At 41.1% G+C, this 21,035-nt stretch overlaps 1 protein-coding gene across 6 annotated transcripts in view; it reads right to left on the bottom strand.

Annotated features, from left to right (window-relative positions):
• frmd4ba (FERM domain containing 4Ba) overlaps nucleotides 1-21,035 on the bottom strand; it is a 38,218-nt gene that overhangs the window by 3,900 nt on the left and 13,283 nt on the right. For 5 of the 6 annotated variants that reach the window (XR_015712943.1, XM_087801555.1, XM_087801556.1 and 2 more), the window contains exons 1-16: nucleotides 19,857-20,018; nucleotides 13,780-13,845; nucleotides 12,847-12,941; nucleotides 12,682-12,774; nucleotides 12,456-12,540; nucleotides 11,678-11,734; nucleotides 11,459-11,481; nucleotides 6,971-7,054; nucleotides 5,699-5,764; nucleotides 5,297-5,354; nucleotides 4,768-4,854; nucleotides 1,413-1,489; nucleotides 1,145-1,283; nucleotides 423-567; nucleotides 215-348; nucleotides 31-147 (exon numbers count right to left, since the gene is read on the bottom strand). Coding sequence is in view for 5 of the 6 variants with exons in the window: in XM_087801555.1 (XP_087657681.1) it covers nucleotides 31-147; nucleotides 215-348; nucleotides 423-567; nucleotides 1,145-1,283; nucleotides 1,413-1,489; nucleotides 4,768-4,854; nucleotides 5,297-5,354; nucleotides 5,699-5,764; nucleotides 6,971-7,054; nucleotides 11,459-11,481; nucleotides 11,678-11,734; nucleotides 12,456-12,540; nucleotides 12,682-12,774; nucleotides 12,847-12,941; nucleotides 13,780-13,845; nucleotides 19,857-20,018 (1,488 nt within the window). In the remaining variant the exon portion in view is untranslated. Of the gene's footprint in view, nucleotides 1-30; nucleotides 148-214; nucleotides 349-422; nucleotides 568-1,144; nucleotides 1,284-1,412; nucleotides 1,490-4,767; nucleotides 4,855-5,296; nucleotides 5,355-5,698; nucleotides 5,765-6,970; nucleotides 7,055-11,458; nucleotides 11,482-11,677; nucleotides 11,735-12,455; nucleotides 12,541-12,681; nucleotides 12,775-12,846; nucleotides 12,942-13,779; nucleotides 13,846-19,856; nucleotides 20,019-21,035 lie in introns of those variants that run through there. The other variant, XM_087801557.1, reaches the window with a different exon arrangement.

The following is a 21,035-nucleotide window of genomic DNA, read 5'->3' as shown; positions in this document are numbered from 1 at the left end:
CGACTTATTGTGTTGACCGACTGAACGTACCTCGTCATAAGGAAAAAGATCATCCAGTTTGAAGGCAGTGCCGACTCGCCGTCTGATCGGCGGCGGCTTCTCGCCAGAGGCCAGTGGATACTCTTTGGGCAGTCGACCGATCAGCTCCTGAGGAGGACGAGAGGCCGAAGTCAACGGAGAGTTTACAGTGGAGGTCGTTTATAAATGTACACACGGCTTCTCTCAGGCAGATGTTCTTCAGCTCGTTGAGCTTGTGTGTCAACGTGTCCTGCAGGTCCTTCTCCTTCTTCTTCAAGTCTGCGATCTTCTCTTGCTTCTGCTCCTCGCTCACCTCAGAGTCGGCGGAATCTGAAACGATCCAGGGTTTGGAATCAATAATAAATAATCATCTGAGTATCTCGGCGGGTTCTCGCTTCACTCACCGGCTGAGATGAGACTTCCACTGCTGGCCATGATCAGGCGATCCTTGCCTTCCAGGTTGGAGAGCTTTTTGATTCTTGGGGCCGTGATCTCAGTGAGGTCCATGGCTATGTCCACGGAACTCCTGGTCGTGGTCATCTTAGACTGCTGTGGGCAGACGAGAGGAATCATCAAGAATATATTTAATGTTAGATACGTTTTTCTTTAAGCTTTGGATAATATTTTGGAATAATCAAATTCAATCATTTGTAAATGTATATATATATATATATATATATATATATTTAAAACCAATAAAACGAAATCAAACCTTAAATATTCATATTAATTAAATAGTTCAGAGTTTAAAAAAACATTTAAAGTTTAAGAAATGTTCAATGAAACCATAGAATATTCTCAGGCACTGATACATCAACATAATCTTCCTCCAGTGAACTATAACACAGCAGCTCATTTTTTAAAGTGCATGAACCTCCATGGAAGTTTTAACAAAACAGATCCATTAGAAAGAACCATCACCACCAGAGAACCTTCATAAAGGTTCACAATAAACCAAAGCGTTGATCTTAAAACTGCTTCACTTCACAGCGACTTCCTACTGACGTGATGTTTGCTCAAGACATGAGACGCGGATCAAGCAGGTCATCACATGATCCTCTCCAGAGTCAATACTGGCCCACAGTTGTGAGTCATGTGGGTCAGATGTTCGGGGGAAAGTACTCACCTTACTTTGCTTCCTGTCCAGGTAGAACTGGTGTTGACTGATGGCCATCACCCAGATCGTCTTGATCAGAGAGTGGCTGGCATACCAGGTGTGTATGACGTGGCTGGTCTGCCCAAAAGATTTCTTTGTCTCCGTTCTCCTGTGGAGGAAGTGAGGACCATTATTTACAGATTAAGTCATTAAAACGAGCACGAGAAACGTTCGAGAGAATGAAACGTGGTTCATTGAGCTTCAGGACAAACACTGAAGCAGCGACTTCTTCTCTCACCTCTGAGGGTCGTTCACCTCCACAGCAAACTTCTTCTCCCGGAAATACAGATTCTCCAACTGCTTCCACTGAAACAACTGACACAAGCAGAAGGCCGTTGCGATCAGAACCTCGGACTAAACCCAGCAGAACATCGGTCAGGTGGAACCTGAAGGCGACTATTATGACGGTGCTGCAGAGACGTGAGAAGAAAACACCCGCAGCCTTGAGCACTTCACAGAAACTGAGCCTCGACGCTTCCCTTTCTACTGACAAACACCATGAAAACTGCCTTTTCTAACTTAAAGTCTCATAAGAACACAAACAGAGTCATGATTTGAAGATCCCACCAAAGGTTTGTCAATTGATGAAACGAGAAAACATTAACCTGAACAGGTGATCATGACTTACCGAGTCAATATCTTATCAAATCCCAACGGACTTCCTCTTGGATTCAATCCCTTGTAGTGTGTGTTTCCCACAGGCCTGGAGCTGCCTCTAACAATGCTGGCGCTTGTGTGTTCCCAGGGAGTCAGGTACGTGTTGCAAGAGTTTCACTCGCACTGGCCACACCTCTGACCCCTCCCCCTGTGACGTCACACACACCTCGCACCGCTGCCCAGAGCGACACACACCTACTCGCCTCCGTCGGACCAGATCGACTGGTTGCTCCGAAGCGAATATTTACGGATTATTATTTTTGCCTTCACTGACAAGTATTTCACCTTTGACCCGGTTCTCAACGTCGTCAAATCGAGTGACTGACGGTTTGGTTAGTTTTCAATGTTGCAGAAGAAGTAAAAGAAGAGCTTCAGTTCAACATGAGAACGATCAATAACGAGGATCAATCATTAACGGCTGCAGCGAAGTCAGAACGACACCATTTATTACAAACATGATTTGAATAATTAATCTAATAACTAGTAATGTTTGGACACATAGTTATATTTAACCTGATTTAGCTCAGTCATAACTATCAATTATATTCATAGTTTACACTAAAATACATATTTAAACTTTATTTTAATATAAAACTTTTTGCTTAAACAAAAAGTCTCATTTGTGCTGATGTCAGTCACAGTTTAATGTATTATATATATTATAAATGTATATATTCGCTCATCAAAAGTGAAATTTGCAACATTTGTGTTTAATTCAATTTTCATTTGATGCGTTAGTAGAGATTATAGTAACAACATGGTGAATAACACGTCCTTTATTCAACCAGAACTAAAAACACAAATGTGTTGATGAACCAAAAGTGTTAAAACTGTGCAGAGACAGTTGTTGCATCTGTTTCAATCCTCGAAGGGTTTCGATCACACAAACGTTCGTTTACTTGAAGACAATAATAATAACAGACCAATGACAACAAACGACTGAGAGGTCGAATAAACAACTGTCTGTGTTTATCAATGACGTTGTTTTGTAGCTCAATATTGTATCTCTGCGTCACCTTCATTTAAACCAAATATAAACCAAGTTTATCAGTTCATCTACTGTGGATCACCTTCACCTATCTGCTGTCACAGTCTGCAGGGAAACAAAGAGCTGGTTCTGAGTGAACAAAGGACCCCCCCCCCACACACCCACACACACACACACCCACACACACACACACCCACACACACACACACACCCCCACACACACACACACACACACACACACACACACACACACAGTTAACATCATTTACATGTGAATATCAATGGTTCAGGCAGTAAAGCTCCTTCAGTTCTGTGCAGAAACTGCAGTCTTGAGAGTGAGCGGCTGAAACTGATCCTGACTCTCATGTGACGGCTGGAGATCCAAATATGTCAAGGATGTGACACACCTCAAGCCTCTAGGAGTGACAAGTTATTTACTCACACACACACTTAACATCAAAAGTGGGTCATATTAAAAGAACAAGTTTGTCTCAAGTTAAGTTTGTGCACGATTAGAAAAAGACAAGATTAAGAATGAAAATGAATCACATATTGTTCACAGACATAAGGACCACACCCCGACATACTAGACAAACATCTCAACACTTCCACTGCACGACACTCTTGACCGGAGAAGTTTAAATATTCCAGTAGAAAGTCATAGATGACCTGCTATGAATCATGTGATAAGCAGCAGAACCAGACGCTTCATATCAGTGAGCACTGGTTACCAAGGATCAGCTTCTAACTGAGTGGAAACAAAATATTATATAATTTTCATCCACTTTGGATTTTGATTTGAATAGTCAATAAATAACTGTTTCCAAAAGACTATGTTTAATTGTTCTGATATTACATTACATTTTGTAGAAGAGTTAACGGCAGTCATTGATTATAACTTGGGATAAATATTGATTTGTAGCATCATAAACATGAGTTAAAAAGAGCTAAAATATTATGCTGGAATATTTCTCCAAAATTCTACATTCAAATGACATGAAATTGGTTTTTATTCAATATATACTGTATGTATATATATATATATATATATATATATATACATACATATATATATATATATATATATATATATTCTTTTCCTGGTGTTTGTTAGTTTTGACAACTAATTAGTTTAACTTTGATCTCACTGTGGTTTGAATACAACATCAAGATAAGTGTGTTACTGTGTCTAATGACCGTAATGTGTGTGTCATGCTGGGTTTGAATACAGGGGTGTTACAGTAGCAACACACACACAAACACACTCACACACTCACACACCTTTACATTCTCATTTCAAACCGGTGCGAGTAAAAAGGCTAAATCCGTCTCCTGGTTCCTGGAGGTGTGAGGTCGTGGCTGCTCTGGTTGAAGTTGTGCCCGACGAAGCCACTTCACGCCTCCAGCCTCCACTGCTGTCCTCAAATTCCACATAAACCCATTTGGCTCTCGGCCAGACGGTCCCGGAGGCTGACGCTTCCCACAGAGCTCAATAATTACACCGTCCTCGCTGGGTTTTGGGAGACGTGCACATTAACTCTTGCCATTAAAACATACGCTTCTTTACAGAAGGGTATGTGTGTAATGATGTATAAATATACAGTGTAAAAATAAACCTTTTTGTTCTCATCCGACGACTCTTCTTATTGAAAATGTAGATTCTGAGAGTCCAGGAACTAAAGTCACATTGAAACCACTCTCGAAAAAAAAAAAAATCGATGCCACGGTTTGAGTTTTGAACCTTCTGTGTGTTTGCTCTTCCCAGCAGCCTCGCGTCCACTCGACCTTCACACAGTTAATATTTTTCATGCTTCCCTCCCCGGCCTGGGAACCAGACTCTCGCTCAGGCCTGTTTGTACTGGACGAGCATGAACCAGCTGACCAGAACCAGGAGAGCGTAAAGGACGGGTTTGAGTCTAAGACGTACAACACGTAGATGCCATCGTACCTTTCTCGGTTTCAATCTGTCCTGCAGGTCATACTGGCCGATGCCTCTGTAGCCGACGCCGAGCCACCATGGTAGTCCTTGCTTGTCCTGCACGAGACACCAGCAGCTCATTAGAGGTCGTTTTATTAGCAGGCGCCGCTTCAGAAACGCTTGTTGCTCTCAAAACATTTCATTAGACCTCGAGTCAATCCAACACAGCAAAAGATCAAAAACCTAAAAACCTCTTGAAACATTGATCAGACTTTAAAGTTAGACTCCGGAGGAAATTCATGGAAGAACAAACGAGACGATACGGAATCATTATCGTTGAGAATATCAAAATGTCATTAAATCATTAGAGTCTTTCTTTCTATTTATTGTGTATTTATGTCTCTTCCTGGTGAGAACACAAACATAAGGACACCTTCTACAGATACATAGGGTACATAAGGATCCAAGGATGGAGCGACATCCTGGTAGAAGTATCTTCACGTTCTACAGATCATCGTAACCTCAGGTTTTTGTTTCTGATCGTGAACACGACGCTTACCTTCACTGGGTAATAATGGACGCCGTACGTGGGCAGATTCTCCACCAGGGCCAGATACCTGGAGAGAAAACAAAAACAAAGTTCAGCCACGAACACCTTCGATCCTAGGATGATTGTCACAGTCGAACAGTCACATAGAAGCCACTGCAGTGACAAGTGGATCGATCTGACACAGAGTGGGGGTTCACCGATGACTCGAGGGCATAAATAAACCAAACCACCAGCGACTCACGGAGTTACAGTCCCAGGACAAAAAAAACACCGACATCCTCCCCGGCCTGGTCTGCTGCCACATCGACACCTCCTCTAGTTAATGACATATTCTGCTCGACAGTCACCGCGGTCGCACACATGGGCCTCACGTGTCGACTAAAACATTTGAGTTCTGAATGAAGGACTTACTGCACGATGGCTTGTCCTCTGGTCAGTCCCGTCAGCCTCTTGTACTGCTCGATCACTTTGTCTTCGCTGCGGACGACATGAAACATGGAGTGAGTAATCCATCGAGTGTTCATCCCTCGCAGGGATCCGAACACACATGTCTTCTCATGTGGAAAATGCAGTGTCTGGTGATGGCTCTCGTCAAACTCAACTGCCGATGCATTCCATCCACTGTAATCATGTGTTTTAAAGCTGCACGGGGAGCCAGCAGTGCTGCCTCGCACAGATACTGACGGAGACACCAGGAGGACGGCACCGCTTTACTCTCGGTTGTTACTCAAAGGATTTATTAACGTCGCAGCACTTTCTGTCCGAAGCCAACACCTCATGAATCCAGCAAACAGAGAACATTTACTGGCAGGAGAAGCACCTGGTGGACAATATAGATGACTTTGCTCTTCAACGAGAGCTTTTGATATTTGAAGTCCAACCGATTGATCTCAGAACTACAAGTTTCATCTTTTATTCTCTGTATGTGACCTGAGGAAGGAAACACAAGATTATATCAAGTGTCATTCTTGTGGCTTGTTTAGCAACAACTAAATCTTAAAAATATGTTTTTATTTGTGTAAAGAAGTTCCTGTTTTCAGTCTGAGTGCGATCCAGACTCCAAAAGAACTTCTGTTAAGGTAAAAACACACAGTGTCATCTCAAAGGTTAACATGTGTCAGAGTCACTTGTGGTTTAATGTTGTTTTCATGGATCAAACTTCCGATAAAAACAGTACAAAAAAATCAAAGTGAAGTCCATGACAAATGCATTGAACCATCTTGATGAGTCAGCAGAAGCCCTGGAGCTGGTTTCTCTGCAACAATATGTTCAGTTTGTGTTTTCACTCGTTGACTCACTTATTTTTGAGTAAACTCGACACTTGAGTTACAGTTACATAACCTCCTTATACATATATTTTAGGGACAGTAAGTATCAGTACAACAGAAATTAAATAAATTATTAGTACTTTCTGTGTAGCTTAAGTAACAAATGCTTGTGGACCAGTACCGGGCCTGGTGTTTGGGTCCATCACCCTTGACAATTGAACAGAATAACAAATACTTTTTGTTCTTTTTTTTGAACAAACCACTCAGATCTATTCTGGTGACGGAGGCTATAATGGACCTTGAATTATTTAGTGGTTTATTTCGGAACACGAGGCCGAGGGTGAATCCTCGACGCCACTCAAAATCCTTTTCGTCAACTTGTAAATAGTTTTCCCGACGGCGTGTTGTAACCTACCAGAAGTTGAGCGAGGGATGCTCTCGGAGCACTCGTGTCGGGAGAACAGGGAGGCGTTTCAGGTCAGATCGGGCAGTTTCAGAGCTGAGGAGGGAAAGATGAACAAAGCGTTATTCATCACGTTTGTCCTCCTCGACTGTTTCAAGAGGATTAGTGAGTGTTTTTTAAAGATGGCCGAGACAGAGCGGCACCACAACGATGTGATCAGACGTGCTATTACGCTGCAATTACCAGCTAGAAATAAAAACGCTTTGTTGCAAAAAGAAAGTTAAGGTAAATGTTTACACTAGAAATTCTGCTCTAAAAATGTCCGAGTGAGTTTTGTCCACGTGTTTCCTTTTCTGCCGTGTGGTTTCATTTGTGTGGAGCGATGATTCATGCTTTCAAATCACAAAGGTGAGGCGTCAGGACGGGGAGTTCATCTCTTTTATCTCCACTAGAAAGAGTGGTGTGCTCTGCCAGGAGTGAACTTGAGTTCCACTCATGTCTGGCCAGACATCCTTCACACACGCTCCACCGGAGAACCTTTAAAGGAGCTGGAGAACATCTGAAATACCATAGCAGGTTCCACAGCAGCTGGTTCTCTGACTAGTGTATGATAAAGACGTTTGACGGCTTCCTTTGGTCGAGCGTTTGTTCAAGATATTCCAGCGACTACACACAGCACAGATGAAGTTCAACACACTTTACATCACAAACCTTGGGTCAAATCCAGGCCATATTTATCTTGAAAAACTCAGATAAACCGAACCCTCATGTCGACTCAGGGTGGATTACTTTCAGAGGAATCTGTTCTTTTTAGTTCATTTTAGTGTAGCGACTGGAGCTCAGTCGTCTTCATCTTCGTTCAAAAAGACTCTTAACAACATCTAAACACCTTCAAACTGATCGACTGTAACGTCCGTTATTGAAGCTCCACGTGAAGAATTGAGCCAGATCCAGATCGTGAAAATAAAAGTGACTTGAAGACGAAGGCAACCGAGCTCCAGTCGCTACATTAAAATGAACAAACATCTGTGTCTCTAAAAAGAACAGATTCAGTCGACAGGAGAACGTGATTGAAGTTTGAATGTTGAACTAAGACTTTAAGAGAGAATGAAATGAAATGTGAAGCGACACACTGCAGTTTCACAAGGTTTGTGATCGTGACCTTTGAGTCACTCGTGTGGGAGGAGCAGAGGTCAACAGTGCACTGGCAGGTCGGTTCGCTCGGGTCACAAACGACAGCCAATCACGAGCAACAACGAGTCCTGGTGGTGCGAGCGCCGTCGGCCAGAAGGTCATTAATGACCATCATCCACCATCGACCTGATCTCCAAGCGAGATCATCAAAAGGTGACCCATAAGGCTCTTAAATTTACCACCATTATAATCCAGTTACCGTGAAAAGCTTGGTAAACAGAAATATGTCCACACTGTACTCGTTCGGCTTCCGCTCGCCTTCAAGGTTGAGCGAGTTTCGCTGCCGCGGCACTTCCTCGTGTTTGATGGCGTACGTTTTATGAGGGAACCGGGGTCTGGCGTTGTCGGGGTGATCTGCTCACAGCCACATCGCCCCGTCAGCAAATCTGGAATTCATTACTCTACGTCTGCTATCTGAGGCGAGCGAGGCCTTCAAGTACAGAAGCAGCTCCAGACTCGTGTGTCAGCACAACCGCTGATACTTCACCTGCAACAAAGGCACTCACTTGTGTGTGTGTGTATATATATATATATATATATATATATACCGTATTTTCCGGAGTACAAGTGGCTCCAGCCATAAAATGCATAATAAAGAAGTAAAAACATATATAAGTCGCACTGGAGTATAAGTCGCATTTTGGGGGGAAATGTATTTGATAAAATCCAAGAACAGACATGTGATCTTGAAAGACAAGTTAAAATAAAACTAGAGGCAACAACAGAATAATGTTACGTTACATGAACTGAGAACCTGGTATGTTAACATAACATATGAAGAGTTATTCAGAGAACTATAGCATCAATAACTAACTAGTTTACCAAACCATCCGTGTAACTCCAAATAACTCTTCATCCTCGTGTCACTTTTAAACAACTAACTAACTCCGGAGGTAGAAGATGCTTCCTCTTCTACGTGGAAATGATCAACACAGGCCTAGAGCGCCTAATAGTCCGGAAAATATGGTGTGTGTGTATATATATATATATATATATATATATATATATATATATATACACACACATATATATACATATATATATATATATATATATACACATATATATATATATATATATATATATTGAAGTCGTGTATACTTTCTGAATATTCGCGTTATCTTCCGGAGCAACTAAGTTCTTACATGCAGCGTCTCTTAAGAAGACGTCGTTACAGGAAGAGCAACATCAACTGAGGGTAGTTTCAAGTTGAAGAACGGACACAATGGAAGCGATTATTCTAGATTAATTGAGGCACAGTCTGGGGTCAAAACACCCACAACAATAGAACGATCATGTGACCAACTCGTCCACCATTGGACGGTCGACCGGCTCATCCCTCTTAAGGCTGTCGCAAGAGGGCTTCCTAACTCAGCTAATCCAGGCCTTCAAAGCTCTTCGGTGATACAGTGTCGAGACACCTTTTATCTTCAGAGCCACAAGGATCGTGCAGACGAGCAAAAGGACAGAACAGGTCCTGGCGTCACGAGCGCTGCAGTTATTAACACATGTTTGAGTAAAAGCAGCAGAAGAAAGTCTGTCCACGAAAACACTCTCTTGACGTGAGAAACACTTGGCCTGGTGTCCAGTCATTGTGCTTTCAAACCAGGAACAGAGCGGATCCAACTCCCACGTGAGCGTCCAGGCTGCACCTCAGTCAGAAATCACAACAACTCAAGCTGTTCTCATTTTTAATAGATAAGTCGTGTCTAAAATGACGAGCGAGTCTGTGTCGAAGCTGCGTCGACATCGACTGCATTTAATCTAAACCGAGACAAACACTTGACACCAAGAGAAGCTTCTGAAGAAACAAAGAACGGTCGGTTTGTTTGGTCAGAATCTGCAGGAACGTCCTTTGGCTTCAAAGACATCTTATCAGTGGGTCACGCCCTGACTTATGGCGAACAGATGATCCCGACTCTGAACGGAATCGTCGTCCGAGGAGTCGAAACATACACGACTCATCCCTCAGTAGGAGATAAACACATGATAAAGAAGAATGAAAGAAACTGCATGTAATAGCACAATATAGACAATTACTACACAACCTGAACCGATTCAGAAGAAAACTCTATAGATCAAGGATCTGCTTTTGTTTTTATATATTTCTAACAACATCCATTAAGTTAATCTAAAAAAGTCTGTGATCTTATGGTTGATTCATAATGTAAATGAATACCTTAGAATCATCCACGTTATTAGGTCACAAAGGTCAGACTCGGATGGTTTGAGATGGAAGTTCAAAGGTCAGACTTAAGGGACGTAAAAGAAGATTTCGAAGCACTTCTGATGTTTCACCAGCAAAGGTAGAAAAATACGTCACAACAATCTGAACAGAAACATTTCCATTCTTTCTGAAAACACTGTGAATGACGTCGTTCACTGGGAACATTTTTTATTTGTTTTTATCTGTGATTTTCCTTGATTCTCTGGAACTCTTGTGTTGTTCTCAGTGTTATCTTGATCTTTAAAGTATATACTTTATTGAATATTGTTTTGATTGTTTAAGCGCTTTGTGACCCTGGTCTGGAAAAGCTCTATATAAATACAAATTACTTACTTACTATGTATTTCATGTAAAGGGAAGTTTACACGAAGCTTCAAAGCAGATCAAAGCAGAACATGCGGTTATGCTGCAGTAAAAATATCACTTAATTGTTTGTGTACTTCTACTACAGCTGATATATATTCACGTGTGACGCAGGTACTTATTAAACTACTTACTCATGAGCCTACTATCAGGATATTTGTAAATATCTTGTTCAGTGAGATTAGATAAAGATAAATCAACATTGATAACATTGATACTTACAGCCACTTTATTTAATGTTTACTTTATATATGATTATTTTTCTTTGTTTCGTGTCCGTTTAACTTAGTAAGTCTTAAAGAAATCGTATTATCTTACATTTGATAATATTTAATACGTGTTCTTTGATCTGATCATGACTTTATTGTTGTTTAAGATCCTGACGAACAAACTAAAGTATTCAAGGCTCGTATCGAGACCAAGAAATATAACTTTACTGGAAGAAAAAACACTTCAAATGTCGTATAAGATGTATAATGTAAATAAAACACATCAGGAACTATAGGTTGAATCAAGTACGTCGATCAACATCGAGATAAATGTCCTTTGGATCAATATAACTGACACACCTCTGGGTAATAATTAACAGGTAATTACTTCAGGATAATAAAATCTAAACTATTATGACTTGATTTGTGAATAAAAGACCTTAAATCAAACATGAAGTGTCTTCAAAAGAGTGTTATATTATGTAGACAAACATGAAAATGTCTTACCTGGTGAAGTCTCCTTTAGCTTCCTTGAAAGAAAACAAACATAAACATACTTTTAACTTGAACAAAGATCAAATAAACGACGAAATAAACGACTGAACACGATCTACGTTTAAACGCTTGTATGACAGAGAAACTGGCGAAGAAAAGACGTCGTTTCAAGAAAATAAATCCAACTTAAATCAACTTAAATCAACTTAAATCCAACATATCGTTTCTTACCTGCAGTGAAAAGGCTGCGAGTTTGAAAACGTGTTCACTTTCCACCTCGATGTTCTCCTGCGCAGAGAAGAATGGTTCAGAACAAGAGGTTCGGTCCGTCCAGACCCCGCAGTAAAAGTACCGTCAAAGTCCCGGAAGCTCTTCACACTCGAACCGAACACACGCTGAGCTCTGACGTCACAGGGAGCCGTTAAAACGACTCCGAGGTACGAGTGAGTTCTGCGGGTCCAGGCCCAGAACAAGTGGTTCGGTTCGAACAGCAGGTTCAGTTCGAACAGCAGGTTCAGTTCGTCTCCAATGGTTACCAGCCCGCGAAAAAAAGTTGGCTCGCGGGATGCGTTCATGGCTCGTCGGACAAAATATTTAAATCGTAACTTTCGTGCGAGATAAAATCATAACGCACGTCGATCCCAACTGACAAACACATCACATGATAGTCGATCATCGTATAGAACATTTTACATTTTACATTTTACAAAACATTTACAACGTGTGGACACGAGCGAAGGGCGCCTTCGGCGTCGAAGAGTCCTACGGCACCTGAACGCAGCACTCGCGTCAACTGTCAGCCTGACGTTTGTGATGTTTTGAATGTTGTTGAAATGAAGAAACTTTAGTTTATTTTATAAACCTCCAGATTTAAACACGTCAAGTATCGCAGCAGCTGTAGATGTGTTCGTGTGTGACTCGAATATCTCCTTTAGTTCCATTTTGAAAAAACACTCTTTACACGTTTTATAACGTAACAAACCGTTTAAAACAATTTAAAAACACTTACATGGAACACCAAGGATTTAGCGTTGAGGAAGAACAGCTCCACCGTTGTGTTGTCTCTCAAATACACGATCTTTTCGATGTAAAACCTGCGAAAAGTGCCGTCAGTACAAGTGGATTCCGGTGCACGAGCGACACCTGCTGGAGAGTCACTGCAACTGCGTCGAACACGCTTGAGTTCGTACTTGTATTATTATTATTATTATTATTATATTTATATTTGTACTCACCGTACAAGGAAGTGAAGTTCTAAAGGCCCAGAGCTTTTGCAGAAGTTGTGATCGAGGACCTTCCGCTCGAGCTGCAGCCAGTTGTTCTGTCCTCTGAAGAGAAGCAACGATGACTTCAGTGTCGTTTACTTGTTTACTTGTTTACATGTTTACTTGTTTACTCACGTGTCATCGATGTAGTTCAGTCCGAAGTATTCCTTCTCTTTCAGAGTGAAGTGTGACGCAGCCAAGTCCAGCAGCTCCCGCGACAAGAGTTTAGGCTGAAAAAAAGACACTTTTAATTCTGTGTGTTTCTGTCAAACTACAAGATACTGTTTCAATATTTACTTTGTCAATATACATTTATTATCATTTCAAATGCACACAAACTGTTTGAACATTGTATCTAAATATGAATAACTATTAATTGTACTAATTAAAATTATTAATTAAATTAAAGGCTTACATTGATGATATTTATTTCAAGAATGTTCGAGTGTAAATACAGTATTTCACATGCATTAAGAAATCATCATTAATCATAAATGAACATTTTAAAGTAAACAAGTATCTCATAAAACACACAATTGTTTTGGTTTATTTCTCTTTTCTTTCACGTTTCATTTGAGGCCATTGTTTGACTGTTTTAATAGAAACTTGGGGATGTTTAACTCATTGAATAGAAAAGTGTGACAGTTTCTATTATAAACAGTTTAAAATAGATTTATTTCTTCAGCTCTAGTGATGGAAAATCTCACAACCTGGACGTGGATCCATCAGAAGGTTTGGTATTTAAAGAGTAAGATTATATATTTATGAACAAAAGTCTATTTATTTATATCTTTAATTTATTTCTGCCTGATCAGCACATTTGTAATAAAGGGACTTCAATATTTTCCGGTGAATAACCTTGAATAACCTTCTTCACACTTTGTTCCTCATGTGACGGAGAAACGAAGCAAACACTAAAACACACTCGTCGGCGTAAAGATTTGCTGCGACTCTAACGTGGACCTTTGTTCGTTCAAATCCACTTTGTAATGAAAAGAACAAACACACAACCTGCTGTAGGAACATCATCCATCACAACGGTCGCACAACAAAAGACACAACTTGTACCTGAACCAGCAGCTCCAGCTTCCTCCCGTCCAGCAGGTTCACCTGAGACACGCGACCCTCTGCCATCTGGAACACAAACACAGGTGAGTTGCTTATGAGGCAACAAGGCTGACCTTTGGAGGAAACGCTGAGTCGTCGCTAACTTGCTGCTCCTGGAGCAGTGACTCACTGAAGAGTCACGTCTGTGAGGAGAGACCAGGTGAGGAGAGACCAGGTGAGGAGAGACCAGGTGAGGAGAGAGCAGGTGAGGAGAGAGCAGGTGAGGAGAGACCAGGTGAGGAGAGACCAGGTGAGGAGAGACCAGGTGAGGAGAGACCAGGTGAGGAGAGACCAGGTGAGGAGAGACCAGGTGAGGAGAGAGCAGCTGAGGAGAGACCAGGTGAGGAGAGACCAGGTGAGGAGAGACCAGGTGAAGAGAGACCAGGTGAGGAGAGAGCAGGTGAGGAGAGACCAGGTGAGGAGAGACCAGGTGAGGAGAGACCAGGTGAGGAGAGACCAAGTGAGGAGAGACCAGGTGAGGAGAGACCAGGTGAGGAGAGACCAGGTGAGGAGAGACCAGGTGAGATGATCCACAAGAACAACATGTTTGCCTCATGAGTTGATCAAGTGCTCTCTGTGCTGTGTCTCAATTCACATACTTGTGTACTCAAAGTTAGTATTTTTAGTGCGTAAGTGCGTCTCAATTCTAAGTATGTAAAGTTAGTGCTCCATACTCACTAGATTGTTACTAAAACGCCCACAAAACTGAGTATGAATCGATGGACACTTTCTACACTAAACGACTCCATCTTAGTGACGTTGTAAATGGAAGTTACGTCATATATATATATATATATATATATATATATATATATATATATATTCAAATACTTACAGGTGTATTTTCAGCAGCATTAGGAGGATAAACACGTCTTCGCTGCTGATACCAGCTTAAATATCTCACGAATATTTTGATTCTCATATTTTTTCTTTATTTCTTCTTCCAAATCAAACGTGCTGCCAGCAGGTGTCGCTAGTGTTCCTACAGCTGGTTGAAACCATCGTTAAATAGTAGTAGAAGAAGAAGCTGTCGCGTCATTTCCTGTTAGTTTGTAGCAGCAGAGTTTGATTTGAGACAAACTATCTGTGGAGGATTAGTTACTAGTTAGTACGTACACTATCCTGATGCATACTAACTTCTAGTATACTAAGAGAAGTATGTTTGAGACATACTATCTGTGGAGGATTAGTTACTAGTTAGTACGTACACTATCCTGATGATACTAACTTCTAGTATACTAAGAGAAGTATGTTTGAGACATACTATCTGTGGAGGATTAGTTACTAGTTAGTACGTACACTATCCTGATGCATACTCACTTCTAGTATACTAAGAGAAGTATGTTTGAGACATACTATCTGTGGAGGATTAGTTACTAGTTGGTACGTACACTATCCTGATGATACTAACTTCTAGTATACTAAGAGAAGTATGTTTGAGACATACTATCTGTGGAGAATTAGTTACTAGTTAGTACGTACACTATCCTGATGATACTAACTTCTAGTATACTAAGAGAAGTATTTGAGACATACTATCTGTGGAGGATTAGTTACTAGTTAGTACGTACACTATCCTGATGCATACTAACTTCTAGTATACTAAGAGAAGTATGTTTGAGACACACTATCTGTGGAGGATTAGTTACTAGTTAGTACGTACACTATCCTGATGATACTAACTTCTAGTATACTAAGAGAAGTATGTTTGAGACATACTATCTGTGGAGGATTAGTTACTAGTTAGTACGTACACTATCCTGGTGATACTAACTTCTAGTATACTAAGAGAAGTATGTTTGAGACATACTATCTGTGGAGGATTAGTTACTAGTTAGTACGTACACTATCCTGATGATACTAACTTCTAGTATACTAAGAGAAGTATGTGATTTGAGACATACTATCTGTGGAGGATTAGTTACTAGTTAGTACGTACACTATCCTGATGATACTAACTTCTAGTATACTAAGAGAAGTATGTTTGAGACATACTATCTGTGGAGGATTAGTTACTAGTTAGTACGTACACTATCCTGATGATACTAACTTCTAGTATACTAAGAGAAGTATGTGATTTGAGACATACTATCTGTGGAGGATTAGTTACTAGTTAGTACGTACACTATCCTGATGATACTAACTTCTAGTATACTAAGAGAAGTATGTTTGAGACATACTATCTGTGGAGGATTAGTTACTAGTTAGTACGTACACTATCCTGATGATACTAACTTCTAGTATACTAAGAGAAGTATGTGATTTGAGACATACTATCTGTGGAGGATTAGTTACTAGTTAGTACGTACACTATCCTGATGATACTAACTTCTAGTATACTAAGAGAAGTATGTTTGAGACATACTATCTGTGGAGGATTAGTTACTAGTTAGTACGTACACTATCCTGATGATACTAACTTCTAGTGTACTAAGACTGGTTTCCTCATCGTTTCTTCCTCCCTCTGATAGATACGACGTCAACATCGCTCACGACCACAGAGCAATAAATCCAGAGCGTTCATTAAAACATGCTGATGTCAGCAGAATACATTATATTTTTATCATTTTCATCAGACGTTCTTCTCCGTCTGCAGCTCCAGTGAAACAATCACTTCCTTTGTGTATTTAATTAGTGAATCTATCTTTACTAATCATGGGAAAACCTTTCATTCATTTCTTGAGCAGAATTTCTTTGAGCAGAAATGTGAAATAAAAAGCAACAGATTTGCTACATATATAAAAGTTATTAAGAGGATACAAACATGTGAGTGCAGATGAAAGGTTTAACAATAAAGATCAGTTACTGTGAATTACAAACAATCGTCTCAACTGAGAAAAATATGGAAAACAAAACATAAAAGTCCAAAAACACGTTATTAAGACGAAGAAAACGATGCTTCACAAATATTTACTGGAAGTTACAAATGAACACAAACTTCTGTGACAAACTTCAAATAGAGTTGCTTCTGTGTGTAGTTTGTGTTGTGTGTAGGTGTGCGTCAGTGTTTGTGTGTCCCTCGCCTCAGACCCCGAGTAGCTGCTGAGACTCCCGTGACTGAGTGGGTTTACTCTGGGTACTCTAGTTTTCTCCCACAGTCCCAAACATACCGAGACTCTGAATTGTCAGTAGGTGTGAGTGTGTGTTTGAATTGTTGTGTCTCTTTCTGTGTCCTGTGACAGGCGGACAACCTTCTCAGGGTGTCCCCCGCCTCTCACCCCGAGTAGCTGGGACAGACTCCAGGGGCCTCATAAGGAAATAAAGCTGTAGAAAACCAATGATTGTTGCTAACTGACCCTACATTCTCTGGTACATGCATCTGCTCAAATAAACAATAAAAAGTAAATATAATAATGAATAAATAAATAATAAATAAATGTGCATCACAAACATTTGAAACACAAATCACCAGCTAACAAGAAGTCACTGATGGTCATGACGTTGACGAGCAGAGGAAGAAATAAAATTAAAAATATAAAAAACAGTTGTTTTGTGTCGCGACTTAACTTGAAACACGACGACTCAACGTCATGTTTTTTTTTTTTTTACAATGAGATTCTTCATGTTTTGTCGTGTGCAGTTCAAACATTTGTTCTCCTGCTGCACGACGCTGAGGAACTTTCACAACGAGTGGAGGTCCAGCCAGTGTGAGCCACCAGTGAAAGTGTAAGTAAGTCATTTGTATTTATATAGAGCTTTTCCAGACCAGGGTCACAGAGCGCTAAAACAATCAAAACAATATTCAATAAAGTATATATTTTAAAGGTCAAGATAAAACTGATAACAAAACAGGAGTTCCAGAAAATCAAGGAAAAGCCTGAACAAATAAAAATGTTTTAAGATGTTTCTTGAAGGAGTCAGTAGATCATCAAACACAGATGTTTCTTGAAGGAGTCAGTAGATCATCAAACACAGATGTTTCTTAAAGGAGTCAGTAGATCATCAAACACAGATGTTTCTTAAAGGAGTCAGTAGATCATCAAACACAGATGTTTCTTGAAGGAGTCAGTAGATCATCAAACACAGATGTTTCTTGAAGGAGTCAGTAGATCATCAAACACAGATGTTTCTTGAAGGAGTCAGTAGATCATCAAACACAGATGTTTCTTGAAGGAGTCAGTAGATCATCAAACACAGATGTTTCTTAAAGGAGTCAGTAGATCATCAAACACAGATGTTTCTTGAAGGAGTCAGTAGATCATCAAACACAGATGTTTCTTGAGAGACTCAGTAGATCATCAAACAGATGTTTCTTGAAGGAGTCAGTAGATCATCAAACACAGATGTTTCTTGAAGGAGTCAGTAGATCATCAAACACAGATGTTTCTTGAAGGAGTCAGTAGATCATCAAACACAGATGTTTCTTGAAGGAGTCAGTAGATCATCAAACACAGATGTTTCTTGAAGGAGTCAGTAGATCATCAAACACTGATGTTTCTTGAAGGAGTCAGTAGATCATCAAACACACATGTTTCTTGAAGGAGTCAGTAGATCATCAAAAACAGATGTTTCTTGAAGGAGTCAGTAGATCATCAAACACAGAGATGGTTCCAAAGCTTAGGAGCAACAGTCTGGAAGGATTTCTCTCCTCTGGTCCTGAAGTTCAGGAACCATCAGTAGATTCTGATCCACAGACCTCAGAGCCCGAGCTGGGGTGTAAGTCTGGATCAGATCATGAAGGTCTGACCATGAATAGATCCGAAAGTAAGAACCAGAATTTTAAAATGATCCTGAAAGAAACTAGTGAAGAGTTTGAAGGAGAAATGTGAGTTCTTCTACTAGAGCAGCTCAGAATTCTGGCTGCAGAGTTTTGTATGAACTGCAGGCGAGACACATCCTTCTGGTTTAGACATGAAAACTAACTGTTGCAATAAAAAATAAAAAGCATGAGGCACCAGTTAAAGTGTGAGCCACCAGCACGTATTGTTCTCTGAACCACGACACAGACGTTTCCATCTGCTACCGAGCGTTGCAATCGTTCCACGTCGCTGTAAACGCCCTGAAGCCTCTGCTCACAGAAACTAGACTAGTGTTGAGGTCTCAGCGTCGCAGACAGAGTTCAGACGCCTGGAGCCTGGTTGTTGTTAGACTCGACATCAGTGTGTGTGTGTGTGTGTGTGAACGAATAATTAGCGTTCTAATTCTTCTCCTCCTCGACAGGCTGACCCAGATCAACCTCGGTTCAGTTCCCAGGACTCGGTGATAACAAGGCAGGCCAGCGTCGCCGTGAAGCCCCGTCATTATGACCCCCGACATCTTCACTCCGCAGGGTTTTATGACTTTACTTGAGATGAAGAGCTTTCGTTCGTGTTAAAAACATATTCTTGAAGAAGCTTCACTGCTCGTGACACCATTGCTTCACATTAACAGTACATTTCTGTGTGATCATCCAAAATGAAAAAGAAAGTGCTTTAAGTGTAGATTTTTCTAATATGTTATTTCTCTCCTTTAATGTACTGCAGAGAAAAACTCTGATAAGGTTAATGTGTGGAGAACTGTAGGAAAGAAGAGAGAGAGAGAGAGAGAGAGAGAAAGAGAGAGAGAGAGAGAGAGAGAGAAAGAGAAAGAGAGAGAAAGAGAAAGAGAAAGAGAGAGAGAGAGAGAGAGCGAAAGAGAAAGAGAGAGAAAGAGAGAGAGATGGATGGATGGATGGATGGATGGATGGACGGATGGACGGATGAATAGATAGAGAGAGATAGAGAGATGGAGAGACAGACAGATAGACAGATTAACTAGAACTTACAAGGTAAGGTTTGTGCTCAACTACATATTGAAAAGGTTCATATTTAAACTATAGAGTCAAAAATAATAAAATAAAGTCACTTTACAGTATATTTTGATATGATTTCCAGGTCAACAAGTGTTGAGCTCATCTTGAAAACCTCAGGTGTTCCTGCAACGTTGCATTTGAAAGAAGGTTCGACGCCGAGATCAACGTCTAACCAGAGACACGTGCAGACGTTAGTGAGAACCAGACTCGGCAGCAGCTGCTCACACGGACACACGAGAACATCAGGAGGATGAAGGTCTCTCTGTACCTGGTAGCATCTCCCGACCCTGAGCCACGTCTCTAGGAAGCGGCGCCACGGCATCCGTCCACGATGATACCACCTCCTCCAGGTGTGGTGAGCCAGACTCCACACGAGCTGACTGCCCGAAGCCACCAGATCCTCCACTCCTCGCAACATCTGCACGGCCATGAGGGAACCTTTTCTACAGCCTCGCGTCTGCGAGAGATCCTCGCCGCACAATCAGACGTTACATCGCAGCTGATGTCATGGAGCCACTCGTCACTCCGGGAGCGGCGGCACCCAGGGCTCGGTTCTGGGCCCGGGTCCAAATCACTGTCTCACAGGGTGGATGGGAGGAGAGGACGGGACCACAAGGAGACCACAGTAGTCGAGCCTTCTCTCCACTGAGAACCCTTGTTCACCACCACTGGTCCAGAATGCAAATATCAACAGAGAAACCATCGATGTATTCTTGTTATCAGATGATAATATCTATATTTTTAACAATAAATGTTTGTTTTTAGAACTTCCATTGTCAAACCAAAGCACCACATTCAGCAGGAGTTTGCTCAGGTTGGAAAGTTACCTCCAGCAAGAAGGTTATGTTTTAGTCCATCTTTATGCATCTGTTTGCAAAGTGATGTAAAGAAATCACTGAAATATATCAACATTCACATCTATGTTCACAAAAATGCATCGTTATTGTCTATTCAATGTTGCTTTGAGACGCTAACAAGCTACGACAACGTCAGCTTGAAACCAACAAACTTTCGGCCTCTGGATGGAACCGGTCATTACGTCCTCCACAGCTAAAGGAAGAATGCTATTCTGTCCAGATGACTGAGGACGAGAGGATACAGAGGACGAGACGATACTGAGGACAAGACGATACTGAGGAAGAGAGGATACTGAGGACGAGAGGATACAGAGGACGAGACGATACTGAGGAAGAGAGGATACTGAGGACGAGAGGATACAGAGGGCAAGGGTATATAGAGGAAAAGGGAATACTGAGGACGAGAGGATACAGAGGATTCCAGCAGCTTTTAAAGCTGACGTTTGGACCGGTCATTATGTCCTCCACAGCTAAAGGAAGAATGCTATTCTGTCCAGATGACTGAGGACGAGAGGATACAGAGGACGAGACAATACTGAGGAAGAGAGGATACTAAGGACGAGAGGATACAGAGGACGAGAGGATACTGA

Source organism: Callionymus lyra, chromosome 10 (genome assembly GCF_982586985.1).
Source record: "Callionymus lyra chromosome 10, fCalLyr1.hap1.1, whole genome shotgun sequence".
Classification (NCBI taxonomy): domain Eukaryota; kingdom Metazoa; phylum Chordata; class Actinopteri; order Syngnathiformes; family Callionymidae; genus Callionymus; species Callionymus lyra.
Note: the sequence above shows the minus strand (reverse complement) of the source record. Positions and strands in the feature narration are given on the sequence as shown.